General features: G+C 42.5%; 1 protein-coding gene across 1 annotated transcript in view; it reads right to left on the bottom strand.

Annotated features, from left to right (window-relative positions):
• Nucleotides 1–481: 481 nt before the first annotated feature.
• The window catches only part of LOC144595499 (Krueppel-like factor 5), a 44,978-nt gene continuing 22,535 nt past the window's right edge, over nt 482–22,924 (bottom strand). The window contains exon 4 of the mRNA XM_078403023.1: nt 482–899. Within this exon, the coding sequence (XP_078259149.1) occupies nt 721–899 (179 nt within the window). The 3' untranslated portion in view covers nt 482–720. The remainder of the gene's footprint in view (nt 900–22,924) is intronic.

Below are 22,924 nucleotides of genomic sequence, written 5' to 3'. Positions count from 1 at the left end.
TTCAAAAATCTCAAAGGCAGTTGGTTTCCCATTTGCAGAAAGCAACATAAAAGCACTCCAAAAATATGCTGATTCTGTGTTATTGCCTCATTAAGCCCAGGTAAGCTGGCTCAGCCAAGGCACCCATTTGCAGTTGTACAGTTAAATTCAACACCCACATCCTGCTGATATACTTCCATAAAGTGGTTCAATAACCTCAAGTATTGAGGTTGAATTCTCTTTCTGTATTCAGTAGATAATATTAGCTGTGTTAGCCCACGTTGTGTCCTCTTTACCCAATGTCGTCAGCTCCATTTACTAAACACTGCCAAGACCATACAGTGCTTTGGTCAAAACATTAGAAAAAGTTTTATGCTGCGAACTTGGCAGTCGTAAATAACAATATTAGCATCTACACTGTAGTGCAAGTGTGTCTATGAAATGGACGAGAGCTTAGTTTAACATACAGTAAATTTAAAATAATCAGATAAATCAATCCCTATTATACATTTCATAAATCTTGCTTATTCAACACAGTTCCCAAGTCCCACGGAGTATGTACAAAATATACAAAGTTCCAGTTTTCAAACCTTAAAGCAAGATTATGCATTTAATTGAAACCTCTGAGGGAAAAAAAAAAGAGTCCGGTAGTAAGGTTTACATAAACAGTATCCTGGAGTTTGTTTGGACAATAACATCTTCTTGACGTGAAGAAGAGCCACTTGAGGGTGGATTCATGTCCTAGTTTTGATGTCTTTTCATGTGCAGAGCTAAGTGATCGGAGCGCGAGAAGCTGCGGCTACACACTGTGCACTGGAAGGGCTTTGCCCCAGTGTGTTTCCGGAAGTGGCGAGTCAGTTCGTCAGAGCGTGCAAATCTCCAGTCACAGCCTTCCCAGCTGCACTGGTAAGGTTTCTCTCCTAGAATGGAAGAGACACCGACATTAATAAACTTGATAGCAACATCACTAGTATTTCAGTCAGTCCACAGGCAGGGTCTCGACCCAAAACAGCAACAATTACATTCCCCCTCTACTGATGCTGCTCCACCCACTGAGTTCCTTCAGCAATTTGTTTATTCTCACAAAATTTCCAGGACGGATGGCACAATCTCCCTTTATTTTTCTTAACTAAATGCTTGTGGATCAAATCAAGTGAGAATTTCATTGTCCCATTTCACGACACAAGACCACAACATTCTTCTTGACTCTCAAAACCCATGCCCAAAATCATTGAGATTTTCAAATGCTGGGAGATTAAACTCCATTTACAAGTAATGTAAGTCAAGGTGGTACCACTTTTGAGCAAAGAATGTTTTATTCTATTGAAGACTGTAACATACATTTCTAAGCAATAACCAGCCTTTAAACACTTACAAAGATAGAGACAAAAATCTGGAGTAACTCGGCGGGACAGGCAGCATCTCTGGATAGAAGGAATGGGCGATATTTAGGGTCGAGATTCTTCTTCAGACTCTGAAGGGTCTGGACTATCTCTGACATCTCCCTCCCGTTTCTGGACCTCACCATCTCCATCACAGGAGAAAAATTAGTGACGGACATTTATTACAAGCCCACCGACTCGCACAGCTATCTGGACTACACTTCTTCCCACCCGGTCCCCTGCAAAAAGTCTATCCCCTACTCCCAATTCCTCCGTCTACGCCGCATCTGTGCCCGGGATGAGGTGTTTCAGACTAGGGCTTCCGAGATGTCCTCGTTTTTCAGAAAACGGGGCTTCCCCTCCTCCATTATAGATGAGGCTCTCACTAGGGTCTCTTCTACATCCCGCAGCTCCGCTCTTGCTCCCCATCCCCCCACTCGCAACAAGGACAGGATCCCCCTCGTTCTCACCTTCCACCCCACCAGCCAGCGGATCCAACATATCATCCACCAACATTTCCGTCACCTACAACAGGACCCCACCACTGGCCATATCTTCCCATCCCCTCCCCTCTCTGCATTCCGCAGAGACCGTTCCCTCCGCAACTCCCTGGTCCACTCGTCCCTTCCTACCCAAACCACCCTAACCCCGGGCACTTTCCCTTGCAACCGCACGAGATGCAACACCTGTCCCTTTACCTCCCCCCTCAACTCCATCAAAGGACCCAAACATTCTTTCCAGGTGAGACAGAGGTTCACCTGCACCTCCTCCAACCTCATCTATTGCATCCGCTGCTCTAGATGTCAACTCATCTATATCGGCGAAACCAAGCGCAGGCTCGGCGATCGCTTCGCTGAACACCTGCGCTCGGTCCGCATTAACGCCACTGATCTCCCGGTGGCCCAGCACTTCAACTCCCCCTCCCATTCCCAGTCTGACCTCTCTGTCATGGGCCTCCTCCAGTGCCATAGTGAGGCCCGCCGGAAATTGGAGGAGCAGCACCTCATATTTCGCCTGGGCAGTTTGCGGCCCGGTGGTATGAACGTCGACTTCTCCAACTTCAGATAGCTCCTCTGTCCCTCCCTTCCCCTCCTCCTTCCCAGATCTCCCTCTATCTTCCTGTCTCCACCTATATCCTTCCTTTGTCCCACCCCCGACATCAGTCTGAAGAAGGGTCTCGACCCGAAACGTCACCCATTCCTTCTCTCCCGAGATGCTGCCTGACCTGCTGAGTTACTCCAGCATTTTGTGAATAAATCGATTTGTACCAGCATCTGCAGTTATTTTCTTATACTTCTGAAGGGTCTCAACCTGAAACATCACCGATTCCTTCTATCTAGAGATGCTGCCTGTCCCGCCCCGCTGAGTTACTCCAGCATTTTGTCTCTATCTTCGGTATAAAACAACATCTGCAGTTCCTTCCTACCCCTTTAAACATGTCCAGTCTGCTCCAGCATCCAATATGATCCTGGGTGATTGAATCTTAGCCCCACGTCCATTTGCCTGCACTACCCTCAACTTCACTCTGATCCATTAAGGATGTAGTAACACAGCATTTGAAAAATCATAATATTATGCAGATGCAATAAGGCTTTATGAAGGGGAAATCACTTCTGACATATTTATTGTTTTTTGCAGATGTATTATGGGACCTAGCAGATCTGATTTCTGGATTTTCAAAAGGCTTTGGTTAAGGAAGAATATACAGGTTTTCACATAAAGCAAGGACTCACAGTTATGGGTAATATCTATCTATGCCTCAGAAGGCAGTGGAGGCCAATTCTCTGGATGCTTTCAAGAGAGAGTTAGATAGAGCTCTTAATGATAGCAGAGTCAGGGGGTATGGGGAGAAGGTAGGAACGGGGTACTGATTGTGCATGATCAGCCGTGCACCGGTGAATGGCGGTGCTGGGACTAAGGGCCGAATGGCCTACTCCTGCACCTACTGTCTATATTTCGAGATGGATATGGGAATGGGTACAGGATAGGATACCGACGGAATAAATTAGTAATTTTCAGGTTGGCAAACCAATTACCACCAGAATCTCACACATACTTCGACTCCAGCTCGGCATAATTTACACTAATAACTTGGATATAAAAAAACAGATACACTAAAAGAATGGGAAAATATTATGCGCAAAGGACCCTGAATAGGCAAGAGTACATAGGTTAGAAATAATGTACAAATAGTTAGGAACCTGGGAAAATATGAAATTGTTATACAATCCTTTGAGCAAAAAGTTGACAAAACGTTTTCTTGAATGGAGAGAAGCTGATTAATGTTCATGTGGAGCGAGATCCAAGTGCAAGGGTTCTGGGAAGAAGGAGCAAGAAAGCATGGAGGTACACCATACAAATAGGAAGTCAAATGGTAAATTAGCCTTCAATGGATGGGAAATAGAGTACAGAAAAAAAGTAGGTGCTGCTAAATTTATACAAACTATTGTTGAGGCCACATTTGGCATAATATGTGCAATTTGGGTCTATACTCATGAAAAGATATATCAATCATGGACGAAACCCACTGTACATTTACATGGATTTATTCCTGGGATAGATTAATGGAAGAACCCAGGCTTCTTACTCACTTTAGTTCAGAAAATGAAAGTTGATTCCAATGAAATGTATATCATTCTGGGCAAGATTGCAACAAATAGCAGCCAAGAGGTTGTTTCTACACAAATGAAGAAACCAAAAGGGCATAATCTTGGGATAAGATAAAGGGATAAAGGAAAACATCTCTGAAACTTGGACTCCAAAGTCCAACTTTTGAGTCCAAGTTTCAGAGATATTTTCCTTTACAAACAGCGATTCTTTGAAATGCTTTAGTTCAGTAGGCTATGCATGTCAAGCAGAAATATGTTTTGGTTCTGGTGACTGGATAGAATAGGAGGCTCGAGGCAGAATCATATGAAAACAGCCCCAGAGGCCAAATGGCCCAGCTCTGTTTTTATGTCATATGTTATTACCTTTCTTATTTAACCATGTACAAAAAGGTGTATACTCTGCAATTTTCTTGACTAAAAAGAGCTTCTTTCCAAATTATTGAACCTACCCACCCTACCAACCCATTGATGAAATTATCATTAAGAAACATCCCACGTTCAAGGAGACGAAAAATGCTTTGAAACCAAGTTTCTTATTTATGACATTTCTTTAAGCTTTTGCATTTTCACTCGTGTTAAATTTCTTTTCATTAAAAATGTTGAAAGACGGTCGAGCTAAATCGATGCAAAATTTCATTTCTAATAATGCAGCTATTTTGTCTTCAAACATCTTTCTTTGTCAGGACCCATCATTAGTCAGAGGGTGGTGAATCTGTGGAATTCATTGCCACAGAAGGCTGTGGACGCCGTCAATGGATATTTTTAAGGCAGAGACAGATTCTTGAACAGTATGGGTGTCCGGTAAATCCGAACAGTAAATCCATTTGTATTTTAATTCTGCAACTCTGATGTGATGTGCCTCTCAAATATTTATAAATTTTAGCATTATTACTCTGTTGATTTTTCTTTGCATTTTACAAATGCAAAATAAATTGCATAACAGGTGCAAAAGACTATTTACACGTGATACATAGGTCCATTTTAAGATAAAGTTACCTTACAATAAAGCACAATATTATCAAAGGCTTGCATTTATATAGCAGCTTGTTATGAATTCAGAGCATTCCAGAGCTTTGTTCAACCAATTAATTACTTCTGAAGTCATTGTTGTTATGTAGATTCAGTGGTCATTGAGCACATTGAAAGACTTCACAAAAGCAAGTGAAGCCTGAACGAGTATACCTCAGTCATCACTGGCTTCATCAAGAAATGCACGGACAACTGCATTCCAAAAAAAAAGATAATTAGGATCTAACCTAACCGCAAACCTTGGATGAACAGAGTGATTCACTCTCTACTAAATCCAGATCCTGTACTGTAAGGCCAAGTGTGATCTTTGCAAAGTTAGCACAGATGTCAACAGAGAACCCAAGGACAAATGGGAGGAGCAGTTCAATAGAGTAGATACTCGGCAACAATGGCAGGACCCAATTACCATCACAGGCTAGAAGATAAAATCAGGAGCAATGTCTATCAATGCCGCCTGTCCACTGAATGAGTCTAATGCCATTTACAACCATTTTGAATAGACAACACAAAGCTCCACCTGGGCCCATCTGCCATCCCCTGCTGGCTATCCTATACATCTCAGTGGCAGATATCAAATCTGCTTTCACAAGGCTAAACCCTCGAAAAGCGGTCAGCCCGATGGAGTCCCGAATGGTTCTGAAATCACGCACCAATCAACTGGCTAGAAACTTCACCGACATTTTCAACCTCTCACTTTCGTCTTCTGCCCCATAATCTTCATTATTCCAGCTCGAAAGAAAAAGTGATCCGTTTCAATGACTACCAACCAATATATCTAACATTCACTTCAATGAGGTGCTTTAAAGACTAGAACTGGCACACATCTGCAACAAGTCAAGTCAAGTCAAGTCAATTTATTTGTATAGCACATTTAAAAACAACCCACGTTGACCAAAGTGCTGCACATCTGACTAGGAAAAAAAAGAAACATACAGTGGCAGGCAGCCAAACACAACGGCGCGGCCATCTTGAACAAAATGTTAATTCAATCACCCACAGTCCAACAATAAAAGCACTAAACAGGCACCCAAATTACCCAACCCCAAAAACCCCCCAAAACACAGTCCAACAATAAAAGCATTAAATAGGCATTCAAATCACACACCCCAAAACCCCCAAAAACACAGTCCAACAATAAAAGCATCAAACAGGCACTCAAACCACCCAACCCCAAAAACACACAAAAAAAGAAACATCCATCAAAGAAACATCCATCACAGTGAGTCTCCTCCAGTCCTCTCTCTCCTCACTGTGATGGAAGGCCACAATGTCTTTCCTTTCTCCTGCTGTCCTCGCCCGCAGTCAGGTTGTTGTGGTTGCAGGCCGCACCGGACGGTCTACAGCGGGCCAAGCCCAAGGCGCGTCGCGTCGCAGCCGCAGCCTCCGAAGACGGCCGGCTCCGCCGATGATAAGTCCGATCCGGGGCGGGCGAACACGCTGCTGCCGCTGTTGCTGCACGTCGGGGCGGTCGTGGCTCCCGACATTGAAGCCCCCGCCCAGCAGAGAAATATCCCGCGGCCTATCTTAGGCCGCGCCGGACGGTGAAATGTCCGCGCCCCAAGCCCCGCGATCCGGGGCGGGCGAACACGCTGCCGCTGCCGGAGCTCCCGATGTCGGCATCCACGCGGCCCGAGCCTAAGGCGAGTCGCAGCCGCAGTCGCAGTCGCAGCCGCTCCCGCAGCCTCCGAAGACGGCCGGCTCCGGTGGTGGTAAGTCCGATCCGCGGGCTCCGCGAACCAGAGCCCCGGAGGCCGACAGCTCCAGGAGTTGGGCCGATGGTAGGCCGCAGCAGGAACGGAGACACGGCCCAGAAAACAAAGGTCGGGTCTCCGTTCTGAAGGGACATCTATTTACAGTGTTAGTTTCCCCCTCCCCCCCACATACACACATAGTACACAAACACAAAAACACCACATCACAACTACAATTAAGACCAAAAAAAAGACCAAAAAAAAACCCAACAAAAACACAGACAAATGGACCGCAGGTGAGCGGCAGCTGCTAGGGCAGTGCCGCCATTTTGACCCCTTTTGACAATCTAGACCCCTTGTAATTTGCCCACAGGAAAAAAAGAGGATGCCATTTCTGAAGCACAACATTCATCTGTCAATCACCTCACCAATAGGAACACCCATGTCAGGATGTTTATCTTTGGCAGCAGATAAGCATTCAACACCGTAATAATGCAAACGTTGATCCCTAAACATCTGGGCCTTGGCTTCTGTGCGTCCTGGCCTGCAGACATCATTTAGTTCGAATTGGTCAAGAGCATTTTCTCCACCCTGATCCTCAACACAGGGGCCCCTTGGGTTGTTTTGCTCAATCCCTTGCCCACCTCTACGTACACCTGAACTGCAGGGAAGAGATAAAGAACCTTGTGTCATGATATCACACCAACATAGCCCTTAATTTCTGGAAGACAAAATAATTGGCTATTGACCTATGGAAGCAAAAGGGCGAATGAACCTTGTCATTACCAAGGGAGCTGCTCTGGAGATCAAAGGTTCAAATGTCTGTATATTGTCACGTGTACTAATTAAGGTACAGTGAAACTCAAATTTGATGGACAACAGGTTCAAGTTCCTAGACATCCAAATCACCAACAAATTTGCCCGATCTTTTCACAATGGTGGAGTGTTTGAGAAAGTACATCAGCAAAATGTACTTTCTTAGGCATACAAGAAAATTTGGCATGTTCACAAGGATTTTCTCAAACCTCTACACTTGCGCTATAGAAAGCATTCTGATCAAATGCATCTCAGCTTGGTATGGTAATTGAACACCTGAATCTGCAGAGAATGGTGGGCACAGCACAGTTCATCACATGTGTAGGAAGGAACTGCAGACGCTGGTTTAAACCGAAGACATAAAAAGCTGGAGTAATTCAGCAGGATAGGCAGCATCTCTGGAGAGAAGGAATGGGTGACGTTTCGGGTCGAGACCCCTGTCCAGCTGAATTACTCCAGCTTTTTGTTCATCACATGCCCGGCCCTTCCTTCCATCCAGCCATTGAAAGGATCCTGCCACAGAAACACATCAGAAGTCACTTTACCAAATTGGCAAAGTTAAATTGGTAGCAACAAAAGCTTTAAAGAACAGATGTCTGCATTTATAAAAATTGAAAATGTACTAAATACAGAACATTCCACAATTTTATTACAAGCCATATGTTGGCATTACATCAGTTTTCTTTTTTGACTAAAATTATTATATCTACAGAAGCCAGCTAATATTAAAGACCCATATCACTCTGGTCATACACTCCTCTCACTGCTACCATTGGGGATAAGGTACAGGAACCCGAGAACTGTTACCTCCAGGTTCAAGAACAAATTCTTCCCATCAACTATCGGTTTCTTGAACCACCCTGCACAGTCTTAACCACAACTTTACCTCAGCACCCAACAACTATGAACTTTTCATCACTAAAGTTACACTAAGTACTTTGGCTTGCATTATTATGGTCTGGTTAACCTTGAATAAGTGATAATTTGTTGTGTATTTATTTAGTGTTTAATGTGCCTGTAAAGCTGCAGCAAATTTCATTGTCCTGGTCCTGATGCACATGGAAATTAAACACTCCTGACTCTCGACAATAAATATAATTGATAAACATTATTCTTTGCATTCATTGTATCAGCAATTCAAAATTTTCTCGTTCAATGTGCCAGGTGGAAACACACAGCTTATATCTTGATCAAAATAGTGCTGCTTCCCAAGTCCCACACTTTATTTGACCCCCTTTCAATCCACTCAACTCAATTGTTGTATACCTCAGTCCTCCTGAAACAGACCCCCCAGCTCCTTAAGGTAGTCAAACTTGATTGAGAAAGGGATAGAGGATAGGTCGGGCCATTTACTGGAGAGCTTGGCTTCCCTCTTCATACATTTTACACTGACTCCCAATGTATCTCAAACTGGTCAGTCAATCTGTAGACAGACTATGTATCCAAGCAGAAGATGGCAACATCATCAATGTACAGGGATCTGAGTACATGCACTGGCTGGTACCCCCTTATGGCTTTGTCTTTCCTGATGGATTCAGCAATAGTAATTAGTACTAACAATATTTTGGATGTAAAATGGCCTTCTTTGAATATAGCTTCTACTGAAGGGACAAAGGAATGAGTTCGAATAAGTAGGATAATACAGCCATTACAGACAACAGGCAGCTTAAAAATTCAGGGTACAGGTGATAAAAATGTGAAGGTAAAATAAGAGGGAGAGTTGATTTATTACAGCAGTAGTCAGAGATGACATTACTGAAGGATTGTCCAGTGAGGCGAAGTCAGAATAAATGTATTAGCCAAGTATGTGTACATACAAGGAATTTGACTTGGTGCTTCGTTCACACATGGAAAAAACACGATATTCATAGTAAACGTGATATGCAACAGACAATGGTTGGAGCTGAAAAATTTAAAAAATGGGGATGATCACTTTGTGGGGATTGCACCACAGGACCTTAAATGGTCAATGGAAAATAGAAGAACAAATGTGCCAGGAGACTGCAGGCAACATTAGGCTTGCCATGGTAGAGTGATTTTTCACTTTCCCAATATAAACTGAGACTGCTATAGAATCAAAGGCTTAGATGGGGTGGGATTTGTCAAATGTGTTCAAAAAAAAGTTTCCTCAGGCAATATGTAGAGGGCCTTACAAGGAAGAGGACAAAGTTTGATCTACTATTAGGGAATTGGGCAGAACAAGTGACTGAAGTGTCAGAAGGCGAGCCTTTTGGGACCAGCAACCACAGTTTCATTAGCTTTACAATATTTATGGATAAGTATAGGGCTAGTCCACAAGTTAAAGTTCTGAATTGTACTTTGAAGGTATTAGAGAGGAACTTGCAAAAGTTGATTGGAGTAGGTTGTTGGTGACCAAAGGGACGTCCAGAAAGTGGGATGATTTTAAAAGGGCAATAGTGAGAATTCAAGATATGCATGTTCTTGTTAGAGTGAAGAACAAGACAGGTAGAAGTAAAGAACTCTGGAAGATGAGAGAAATTGAGGCTCAGTTCAGATAAAAGGAGAAGGCATGGATCAGGTATTGGCATCTGGGATCAAATGTATCCTTATTAACATCAATGGTGTGTGCAATGGATCTTTAAGATGCACAGTCTTTGCACTGTCAAGTATTGCACTCCCAGCACAAAGTTGCACCTGGAATCACAGTGAAAGCAATATAATCCAGGGGAAAATAGTCAAACAATTCCAGGATAAATGGAAGATGAGTCTTAAGTAGTTAAGGCACCACAAACAATGTGAGCAGAGACCACACCACTGACCACATCATTTGTTAAGACTGGATGAGTTCATAATTACATCTGTTGGAAACACCAGCTGTAATATTGTGATTACAAAATTCTTGAATAAATGAGCATAGAAGTACACATGCTCCCGGCTCAATCCAACAGCGTGAAGCTTTGGTGCAGGCAGCTGTTCCACCACAACTATCCTTGGTGGAAAACTCTTTCAGATTGCAATTTATTCAACATTTCTGGAAACAATGATATTTGTTCTTGTTTACAACTTTTTCCAAACCTCTCACAAGTGTTAAATGAATACTCATTTAAATCAACTCTACAACAACAAAATATTACTGGTCATTCTTGTGAAATGCAAAACAAAAATATAGTGCCATAAATGCTTTTATGAAGATGATTTGCAAATCCAAAACATGAATAAAAGGCTGTACAGCAACATAACCAAATTAGTTTTATTCCCAGTATTGTTGCTGAACATGCAAAATAGTTTTAAATATCTAATTGGTACATACATTCATGAAAACATGTTGTAGCATTCTGCAAAGCACCTTATCAGCAGTTCTTTTGGAGTTAACATTCCTTTGAATACCAAAGGATTGAATATTGAAGATCTGAATTTTTTTAAAGAAAACACTGGTAGTGTCCAATGTTCTCCTGTGTTTCCTGTTTCAGTGGTTAGGTTGGGCAGGGCTAGGCAAACTCTACAGTGGGAACTTTTAAACTGCCATTAACCCACACAAAGTGACTCAGGGGGCATGGAAACAGACCCTTGGCCTCCTTGCTCATGCTGACCAATGTGGCCCATCAATATTAGCCCCACCTGTCCTGTTTAGTCCATATATCACTCTAAACCTCTCCTGTCCATGTACCTGCCCTAATATCTTTCAAATGTTGCTATAGTATCTGCCTCCAATACCTCCTCTGGCAGTTCATTCACCACCTGCTGTGTGAAAAAAATTGTCCCTCATGTCCATAATGAATAGGACAACGCACTACTGTACAAAACTGCAATAAATGAAAATGATTAAAAAATACTTCAGAGGCCGGAAATCTGAAATAGCAAAAGAAAATGCTGGAAACACTCAGCAGGTCAGGTAGGAATTATGGACAGAAAAAGAAACAGAGAAATTAATGTCCTCCATTGAATTGTTTATTCTCCATTTCATGTACTACCACAAAACACAGATGGTCGGGGTGGAGGTGGGAAGAACAAAAATTATGGAGAAAGGTTCTGAAGAAGGGTCCCAGCTCAAAACGTCACATGTCCATTTCCCTCCAATTTACATTACATAACATTGGTTCAAGTATTACGTTTAGTGTCACATTTTCCATATTATTCTCCTTCTGAAAGACTTAAAATTGCAAAAAATTTAGAGAACTGAAAAGGGTTATGAGCTGAACAGCTATTTAAATAAGCAACTGGAGTAGCCACTCATCTCCTCAAGTCCCATCTCAAGTTGAATAAGATCAATAACTAAATTATAACCTCAATTCTGCATTCTTATCTACATGCAGTATTTTTTAAACCCTGTAACCTATCTCCATCGTAAACATAGAAAATAGGTGCAGGAGTAGGCCAATCGGCCCTTCGAGACAGCACCGCCATTCAATATGATCATGGCTGATCATCCTAAATCCTGTTCAAGTACATGTTTAAGTACTCTACTTGCACCACTCCGAGGTAAAAATTGCCCATGGATTTTTGCCCACCAACTTCTCAATTTACCATGCAAAAAGATTTCAAAGCTCAATTTCGGAAATGTTTTGCCAATTAACCTAGGGTAAAGATGGTATATCTGTAGAAGCAAAAGTTGCTGGGAAATTGAAGTGGGGTGTTAAAAATAACTCGTTTCAAAAGCGTGGGAATCTCAATGTCAAGAGAAAAACTACATCTCAAAGTAATTCACTGGCTATTACATAAATGCAAGTATTTCTTTTCTTTCTACTACTTTATATGGTACAGCTATATTTAACTAGTTGTGTCAACCAAATAAGGTGGATCCCTATTTTAAATGAAAACACTTCAGAGTGAATCCATGTCTATCCCATCTTGAGTATTCCATTAACATTTTATTTTTAATTAAATTCTATTTAATTCTGATGAAAGATCATAGATTTTTCTCTCTCCACATTTGCTGCCAACCCATCTTTGTTTTTTTAAAATTTCAGATTTGAAAAAATCTGCTGCTTTTGGCGTTTCATTCCACTTTTGGCATCACTCCATATCACGTAGCATGAACTTGTTTTTATTTGTTAAAACATGACTTGTGTTTTATCATTGTACCCCAGGCAAAGAAATATTACATTTGAGGGCAGTCCAGTTCAAATTACACAGGGGCATTGCAGCAAATTTGGAACCAACTGAGGCACGTCTTCACAGTTCACTTCACCTTCGACTTATACTTTACACTGAGAACACAATGCTCTGACAAAGGGTTGCCATGTCCGCATTTTTGGTATTCCATTTGACGCTTAAATCCAATGTATCAATGACAATCCAAACAGATTCATTACAATTAAGTCTAACTTAAGTAGATGATGCAATTTGGGGCAAAATGCCCTCTTTGCAAGATGTCAAACTGGAGCATAGTTATAGGTGGCTCATCACCAGCTTGGTTTGGTTGCTTAAATGGCTGTAATCTGATCCAAATATACAGCATATTTTGTTGGACCAAAACTGTTACACAAACAATGGTAATTTAGTTCAACTTTTAAAATACCACATCAATTTGTTTCAAGATTGGTCTCTAGTAATGTCTAAGCCATCTTAAAGGCGATTTTCTCCAAGAATAAAAACTGCGTACCTCTAATGCTTCTCCTAATCACAGTTGGAGTTAGAAAATTCACAGGGAACTTAACGATGCATACTTCCAGAGTGCTTAGTTGAGTTTTGAGCTATGACGCGGAACCAGGCCCTTTGGCCCACTGAGTCCACGCTGACCAATGATCACCCAAACACTAGTTCTAGCCTACACACTAGGGACAATTTACAGAAGCCAATTAACCTTCAAACCTTTATGCATTTGGGTCGTTGGAGGAAATTGGAGCACCCATAGAAAACCCATGCGGATACAGGGAGAACGCATAAACTCAGTATAGATAGTACCCATATTTAGGCTCGACTCAGGTCTCTGGTGCTTAAATGCAGCAACTCTACCTCTGTGCCATTGTGTGCTCAAGTGGTGGGCAAAACAATTAGTGGGACATAATTTCCACTAACCATGTGGCAATCATTGTTTTTGTTGATAACCAGCAATTCCCTCACTTATATAGCTGTAAATTGTTTACTATTTTCCAGGAATCCAGAATTACCCATATTATTGTGCAAGTACAGTAATGGTAAAAAAAAGAACCAACATTTGACAGGATATGGTACCTAGAATTTTGTTATCTCACATGAATAATAAGTAAACCATGGAGTTACTCCCAAATAGATAGTCTCCACGTGTTACAATTACATTAGAGTCAAAATGTTGAAATTATAGTGGAATTAAAAGACTAATCCTTTACCCAAGTGAATACATCAAAATCATTGAAAGGTGATGCAAATTACTACATTCTGTTGAATATAAAGTCTAATTTATAAACACACAATTTAATTATCATGATCACAGGTTAAAAACTAGTTATCTGCCAGCATTAACTAATATAATAAACTCTCGACACTCCCAAAAGTAAAGTGTGACAATAGATTAGAGTGTGAACATACCACTCGGGGTGAAGTTGGTGCAATTCTAATTGTTTTAATGTACAATATGTCGACATACACCTTTACTTTACAAAGGAATGTCAGAAATAGGAAGAGGAATTGGCCATCCCACCTCCAGAGCCTGCTCTGACATTCAGCAAGGTCATCTACCTCAATATACATAAAATGCTGGAGTAACTCAGCAGGTCAGACAGCATCTCTGGAGAAAAGCAATAGGTGACATTTTAGGTCCAGATTCTTCTTCAGACTGAGATTCAATTAGATTCTTTAGTCTGAAGGGTCATAACCCAAAACATCACCTATCCCTGTTCTCCAGTGATGCTGCCTGACCCGCTGAGTTACTCCAGTATTTTGTGTCTATCTTTGTTGTAAACCAGGAGCTGTAGTTCCTTCCTACTCATCTACCTCAATGCTTGGTTAGTCACAATAACTAATTGTTCTAATAATAAACTAATAAATCCAATAATGACTTATCCACACCCATCCTGGATGATTCACCCGAGTATAAAATAAAATTCTCCTCATTTCAATCCGAATGACTTTCCCTTTATTTTTGAAAGTGTTCAGAGATACAGAGCGGAAACAGGCTGTTGGTAACATCATGGCTGATCATCCAAAATCAGTACCCCGTTCTGGCTTTTCCCCCGATATATCCCTTGATTCACTTAGCCCGAAGAGCTAAATCTAACTGTCATGACTTCTCCCGATAACCAATGTTACCCTTACTGATCAAGAATCTGTCAATCTCCGCCTTAAAAATACCCAATGACTTGACTTCCACAGTCATCTGCGGTAATGAATTCCACTGATTCATCATCCTTTGACTAAAGAAATTCCTCCCCATCTCCTCTCCAAAGGTATATCCTTTTATTCAGCTAACTACAACAAAATCCATCTAACTCCAAGAGAAATTATCATCTCGTCACGACCAGCAATGAGATGCCAGGGAGACAAACACAAGACGTGGCAATACTCCAGACCCACACTCCGACACCCATTAGATTCCATCACCATCTGACTGAAGGACTGCAAGAACATCCCCCTCTTTACTGAACACCACCTTTACTGAAGGCAATGGCTAGCAAACTGACCACTACCTGCAGCAGCCGGACTCAAATCAAACATGGCATCAAAGAAAATATTGCTGCAAGAAAATTAATGCTGGGTGTCCAAAGACCTACAAAGATGGCTCCTCGCAGACAACCAGCAGGTGCAATGAGTGACCATTAACTGGGCTGCTCCAAAGCACCTGCAAAGAGACCCTAGGCTTCACTCTCAGAAAATATCCGTGCTTGGCAACAAACACTAGAAGTTCCAGAAGGTAGTTAACTGCAAAAGCAAGGCATTCTTGAATTGGAAGTCACTCCAAACCTCAGTAGAAACATAGAAAATAGGTGCAGGAGGCCACTCGGCCCTTCGAGTCAGCACCGCCATTCATTGTGATCATGGCTGATCATATCATATCATATCATATATATACAGCCGGAAACAGGCCTTTTCGGCCCACCAAGTCCGTGCCGCCCAGCAATCCCCGTACATTAACACTATCCTACACCCACTAGGGACAATTTTTACATTTACCCAGCCAATTAACCTACAAACCTGTACGTCTTTGGAGTGTGGGAGGAAACCGAAGATCTCGGAGAAAACCCACGCAGGTCACGGGGAGAACGTACAAACTCCTTACAGTGCAGCACCCGTAGTCAGGATCGAACCTGAGTCTCCGGCGCTGCATTCGCTGTAAAGCAGCAACTCTACCGCTGCGCCACCGTGCCGCCCTATCATCCACAATCAGTAACCAACTTCTCCCCATATGGCTTGATTCCACTAGCCCCCAGAGCTCTATCTTGCTCTCTCTTAAATTCATCCAGTGATTTGGCCTCCACTGCCCTCTGTGGCAGAGAATTCCACAAATTCACGACACTCTGGGTGAAAAGGTTCCTTCTCACCTCAGTTTTAACTGGCCTCTCCTTTATTCTAAGACTGTGGCCCCTGGTTCTGGACTCCCCAACATTGGGAACATGTTTCCAGCATCTAGCTTGTGTAGTCCCTTTATAATTTTATATGTCTCTATAAGATCCCCCATCATCCTTCTAAACTCCAGTGAATACAAGCATAGTCTTTTCTCATAGTCTTTTCTCATATCTTTCCTCATATGACAGTCCCGCCATCCCAGGGGTCAATCTCGTGAATCTACGCTGCACTGCCTCAATTACAAGGATGTCCTTCCTCAAATTAGGAGACCAAAACTGTACACAATACTCCAGATGTGGTCTTACCAGGGCCCTATACAACTGCAGAAGAACCTCTTTACTCCTATACTGAAATCCTCTCGTTATGGTCCAACATGCCATTAGCTTTCTTCACTGCCTGCTGTACCTGCACGCCAACTTTCAGTGACTGGTGTACAAGGATACCCAGGTCTCGCTGCACTTCCCCCTTACCTAACCTGACACCATTGAGATAATAATATGCCTCCTTGTTTTTGCCGCCAAAGTGGATAACCTCACATTTATCTACATCATACTGCATCTGCCTACTCACGCAACCTGTCCAGGTCACCCTGCAACCTCCTAACATCCTCTTCGCAGTTCACACTGCCACCCAGCTTTGTGTCAACTGCAAACTTGCTAGTGTTACTTCTATTTCCTTCATCCAAATCATTAATATATATGGTAAATAGTTGCGGCCCCAACACCGAGCCTTGCAGCATTCAATTCAGCATTCCATAAGTCAATTCAGAAAAAAGTGTTCTGAACTTAAAGAAAGGTAACTTTGAGGGTATGAGACGTGAATTGTCCAAGATAGACTGGCAATTTATACTTAAAGGGTTGACGGTGGACATGCAATGGAAGGCATTTAAAGATTGCATGGATGAACTACAACAATTGTTCATCCCAGTTTGGCAAAAGAACAAACCAGGAAAGGTAGTGCATCCGTGGCTAACAAGGGAAATCAAGGATACTATTAAAACAAAAGATGAAGCATACAAATTAGCCAGAAAAAGTATCATACCAGAGGACTGGGAGAAATTCAGAGTCCAGCAGAGGAGGACAAAGGGCTTAATTAGGAAAGGGAAAATAGATTATGAGAGAAAACTGGCAGGGAACATAAAAACTCACTGCAAAATCTTTTATAGATATGTGAAGAGAAAAAGACTAGTTAAGACAAATGTAGGTCCCTTGCAGTCGGAAACAGGTGAATTGATCATAGGGAACAAGGAGATGGCAGACCAATTGAACAACTACTTTGGTTCTGTCTTCACTAGGGAAGACATAAACAATCTGCCGGAAATAGCAGGGGACCGGGGGTCTAACGAGATGGAGGAACTGAGGGTAATCCAGGTTAGTTGGGAAGTGGTGTTAGGTAAATTAAATGGACTAAAGGCCGATAAATCCCCAGGGCCAGATAGGCTGCATCCCAGAGTGCTTAAGGAAGTAGCCTCAGAAATAGTGGATGCATTAGTGATAATTTTTCAAAACTCTTTAGATTCTGGAGTAGTTCCTGAGGATTGGAGGGTAGCTAATGTAACCCCACTTTTTAAAAAGGGAGGGAGAGAGAAAACGGGGAATTATACGGGGAGTTAGCCTAACATCGGTAGTGGGGAAAATGCTAGAGTCAGTTATTAAAGATGTGATAGCATCACATTTGGAAAGTGGTGAAATCATCGGACAAAGTCAGCATGGATTTATGAAAGGCAAATCATGCCTGACGAATCTTATAGAATTTTTCGAGGATGTAACTAGTAGAGTGGATAAGGGAGAACCAGTCGATGTGTTATATCTGGACTTTCAGAAGGCCTTCGACAAGGTCCCACATAGGAGATTGGGGTACAAACTTAAAGCACACGGTATTGGGGGTTCAGTGTTGAGGTGGATAGAGAATTGGTTGGCGGACAGGAAGCAAAGAGTAGGAATAAACGGGTCCTTTCGGAATGGCAGGCAGTGACTAGTGGGGTACCGCAAGGCTCAGTGCTGGGACCCCAGTTATTTACAATATATATTAATGATTTGGACGAGGGAATTGAATGCAACATCTCTAAGTTTGCGGATGACACGAAGCTGGGTGGCAGTGTTAGCTGCGAGGAGGATGCTAGGAGGCTGCAGAGTGACTTGGATAGATTAGGAGAGTGGGCAAATGCATGGCAGATGCAATATAATGTGGATAAATGTGAGGTTATCCACTTTGGCGGCAAGAACAGGAAAGCAGAGTATTACCTGAATGGTGACCGATTGGGAGAAGGGGAGATGCAACGTGACCTGGGTGTCATGGTGCACCAGTCATTGAAAGCAAGCGTGCAGGCGCAGCAGGCAGTGAAGAAAGCGAATGGTATGTTAGCATTCATAGCAAGAGGATTTGAGTTTAGGAGCAGGGAGGTTCTGCTGCAGTTGTACAGGGCCTTGGTGAGACCGCACCTGGAGTATTGTGTACAGTTTTGGTCTCCTAATCTGAGGAAAGACATTCTAGCCTTAGAGGGAGTACAGAGAAGGTTCACCAGATTGATCCCTGGGATGGCAGGACTTTCATATGAAGAAAGACTGGATAGACTGGGCTTATACTTGCTGGAATTTAGAAGACTGAGGGGGGATCTTATTGAAACATATAAAATTCTTAAGGGGTTGGAGAGGCTAGATGCGGGAAGATTGTTCCCGATGTTGCGGAAGTCCAGAACCAGGGGTCACAGTTTAAGGATAAGGGGGAAGTCTTTTAGGACCGAGATGAGAAAACATTTCTTCACACAGAGAGTGGTGAGTCTGTGGAATTCTCTGCCGCAGAAGGTAGTTGAGGCCAGTTCATTGGCTATATTTAAGAGGGAGTTAGATGTGGACCTTATGGCTAAAGGGATCAGGGGGTATGGAGAGAAGGCAGGTACAGGTTACTGAGCTGGATGATCAGCCATGATCATATTGAATGGCGGTGCAGGCTCGAAGGGCCGAATGGCCTACTCCTGCACCTATTTTCTATGTTTCTATGTTTCTATTCCAGTAGACCAGTAGAACAGGAAAAAGCTCTTCATGGCCCCAAAAGCCGGAGACCAATATAAAACCAGTGACCCAAAGAACAGATCGAGACAGATAATTTGTTATACGCAATAGATATGAATGGGAACAATGAAATTCTTCCGTGTTGCAGGTTTAAGGGCACTTTAAATGCCACATCAAAAATAAATATCCAGTGAATTATCAGTTATCCTAAGTAAACTAGATCACAATAACACAAAAACAAAGTATGTCGAGCAACCATAGTAGTACAAAGTCTGTAGCGGTTTGGTGGGGTTGTGGTTAGGATTGTGTAAAGCAAGATAAATGTCACAGCAGGTCCAAAAACTGATTGTCACCCATCACATGCAAGGATTCTCAGGCGGCACAGCGGTAGAGTTGCTGCCTTACAGCGAATGCAGCTCCGGAGACTCAGGTTCGATCCGGACTATGGGCGCCGTCTGTACGGAGTTTGTACGTTCTCCCCGTGACCTGGAATTAAACTAACTTTCATGTCTTACCACACAATTTGTGCGCCAGTTCTATCATATGAGTATTTCCCCAAGGAAAGCCTCTGAAGCTTTTTAAAAAAACCTTTACATAGCAATTCTTGTCTAAATCGACCTGATCATTACCCAGATGAGGCCAGGCGCTCCTTTAAAAGATATAACTCGTAATTTGAAAATCCCTGTATTAAGAACATGCTTAAAGAATTTCTGGGATAACAGCAATGGCATGCAGACTGTCTAGACTGCCAGCAACTGTGTTCATATCCTTCTCACAATGTAATGAATAACAAAAGAATAAAACATGCAGTACATTTCCGGTGATATCAAGCCTCATCAAAGTTGTAGAATTAATTGCTAGTCAAACACACACACACACACACACTAAACATGCTTATGCCCGGAAACAATGAGAATTTTTTTTCAAATCCACACTTGTACATTTTTAATTTTGGTATTTGCAATGTTAACTTTGTGTAAAACATTACTTGAATATGGGGCAGCACATTGGTAGAGTTGCTGCCTTACAGGGCCAAAAGTGCGGGTTCAATCCTGGGTGCTGTCTGTACGGAGTTTGTACTTTCTCCCTGTGCTCCGATTTCCTCCCACAGTCCAATGTGTGCTAGATTGTATGTTAATTGGGTTCTATAAATTGTCCCTTGTCAGTAAGAGTATAGCATCCAACACATTTTTCTGATTTCCACACATCAAATGAATGCGTTTAAAATTCTAATATAGCTCTCTTAAACTTAGGATAAAAAGGGGAAGTGGGAAAAAAAGTGATTGAAAACTGAGGGGCTGTGGGGTGGGTAGGGAAAGCCTATCTGAAACTTTATCTAGAACAGTGAAGCATAATACCAAAACACATGCATGGCATAACACGTTTTGTGATGCCCAACGCCATACAATTGAAAACAGATTCTTCCTGACGTGGAACACAATCAGCATATTCACTTCATTCCAAATATTCAACCGCACACTTCCTGGTCTCCGTGAATTTGCTATTATGTTGCAATTTCCACACTCGGTTCCACAGGGGAAGCTGGGATCCTGTTGTCCTAGAGATGGCCATTGTCAAGCACACCAAATAGCATTGCAACAGTGGGGATGGGGGGCGCACAGTGGAGCCCCCACCCTCACATTGGCCCAACAGGCCCGCATATCCAATTATTCACGGTCTATTTGGGACCCATGTTGCTGCCAACTCCACTCCAAAGACAAACCTGTGATTTCACTACCCCCCCCACAAATCCAAGGCACAACTGTCACCGGTATTCCAAGCCTACCCCCCCTCAAGTAACAAATGATGGAGTACAAAACTCCTCCCACCCCCAGAGCACCGTGCTCCAATACCTTGAGCCCTAGGTGAAACAGAAGAATTTAGTTGGCCAACAGCCACAAGACTCAATTGCACCTTGTTACAGTCATTCTTGGTGGTAATTTCTGAGATGGTAAATTTTCTCTCTGGACTCATATTGGCCTCCAAGCACTGGCTACTTTCAGTATTTTAATGAAAATAACCAATGTAAATCCGGCAACCTTGCAGGCCTTGTGCCAAAGTTTTCTACGAAAGAGAAATCTCGCAGACCAGACAAAAAGTTCAAAAATAAGAACAACAGTTAAGTTAATCATTCTTGATCTGGATCTCAACGACAGATTACAAAAAGTGAATAAAGCCAAATTGCAACAAATTTCTCCATGCCAGTACATGTGCTGTAAATGAAGACAGTTGCACAAAAATTAAATTCTTCGGAGGCTTGCTCACATTTGGAATGATCTCATCGGTTGACTGTATGTGCATATAAGTTAATTACCAGTCAACCTATCATTCTTTGCTTCAACATACAAACTTTCAATCTATGCGTTTAGGACCTCACCAAATGACTGGGCTGCACAACTGATCCATTTTACCTGAAATTACATGTTTGACTGTCTTAAGGTAAATTAGTTTGCCACACATTGTACTTCAAAGCAACAGTATTGGTTTTATGAATAGTTGGCTGTGTTTCCCAATTGCTTATGCAACATGTCACGTTGATCTGTCCACTTAAATTCAGCAAGTCTGAAACCATACATAAACTCAAAACTATACGGAAACAGGAAAACTGAAATATCTATGTACTAAAACTCTCGTTTGTTTGTTTGTTCCTGAACTACAGCCAATACGGTCAGATAGCGCAACAATTTTAAGCCCACCTTACTCACCTTTGTCTCTTTGGTGCTAATGGAAGTTTCATTGAAATCGGTGTTATATTTTTTAAGTTATTTGCATTTTAAAGTTTAAATCTATCTCCTAGGGAGGGAGGGGGGGGAGGGAGGAAAGGAGGGGGATGGAATGGGGGGAAGGGGGAGAGGAAGGGGGGTGGAGGGAGGGGGGAGAAGGGGAGGAGGAGGGAGGGCGAGGAGGGAGGGAGGGGACGGGAGGGAGGGGACGGGAGGGTGGTTGGGGGGAGAGGGGAGGGTGGAGTGGGGGAGGAGGAAGGAGAGGGTGCTGCACCAATGCAGGAGAGGTTTGGGCCCAACGGGTCCACTTGGTCTAGTAACATTTAAATTTCAGGCTTAAAAGTTTCACTATTTCACAAACAATAATATTTGCAACCTGAGTTTTGCTCTGAGTTCAACAGCGAAACAGTGAACCAAAGCTACTAACTTGACTAGTTTTCTGTTCTGACCATATTCAATTGTATAAGAAAATAGGACCAGGAGTAGGGAACTCAGATACGATTGAATAGCGGAGTAGACCTGATGAGCTGAATGACCTAATTCTGCTCCTACATCTTATAGTTTTTGTGATCTAAATATTTGGCTGATGGTGGGCCCGTTGGTGGGCCAAAGAGCCAGTTGCACTTGGTGGGCCAAAGAGCCAGTTTCTGTGCAATATGACCTTTTTGTTTTTTAATGGTTCACAGAAGAACATGACCCATGACAAATAAACTGATGCTTGTTTGAAATCACGTTCCTCTGCATAGACTATTTGACCTTCCTAATCAAGAACCTATCAATCTCTGCCTTAAAAAATACCTAATGTCTTGGCCACCACAACTGTCTGTGGCAATGAATTCCACAGATTTGCCACCGTTTGGCTAAAGAAATCCCCCCTCATCCCCAATTTAAAGCTACGGCCTTTTATTCTGAGGCTGGGCCTTCTGGTTCTAGACTCTCCCAATAATGTTCACAAATTCAAAAGTGATAGGAGAAGAATTAGGCCATTCTGCCCATCTTGTCTACTCCGCTATTCAATCATGGCTGATCCATCTTTCCCTCTCAACCCCATTCTCCTGCCTTCTCCCCATAACCCTAACACCCGTACTAATCAAGAATATATCCCGAGGAATCTATCCTTAAGAATCTGGCTTAAAAATATAATGGAAGCATCCTTTCCACATCCACTCTATCTTGGCCTTTTATTATACGGTAGGTTTCAATGAGATCCCCCCTCATCCTTCTAAACTCCAGCGAGTACAG

Source organism: Rhinoraja longicauda, chromosome 7 (assembly GCF_053455715.1).
Source record: "Rhinoraja longicauda isolate Sanriku21f chromosome 7, sRhiLon1.1, whole genome shotgun sequence".
NCBI classification, from domain to species: domain Eukaryota; kingdom Metazoa; phylum Chordata; class Chondrichthyes; order Rajiformes; family Arhynchobatidae; genus Rhinoraja; species Rhinoraja longicauda.
Note: the sequence above shows the minus strand (reverse complement) of the source record. Positions and strands in the feature narration are given on the sequence as shown.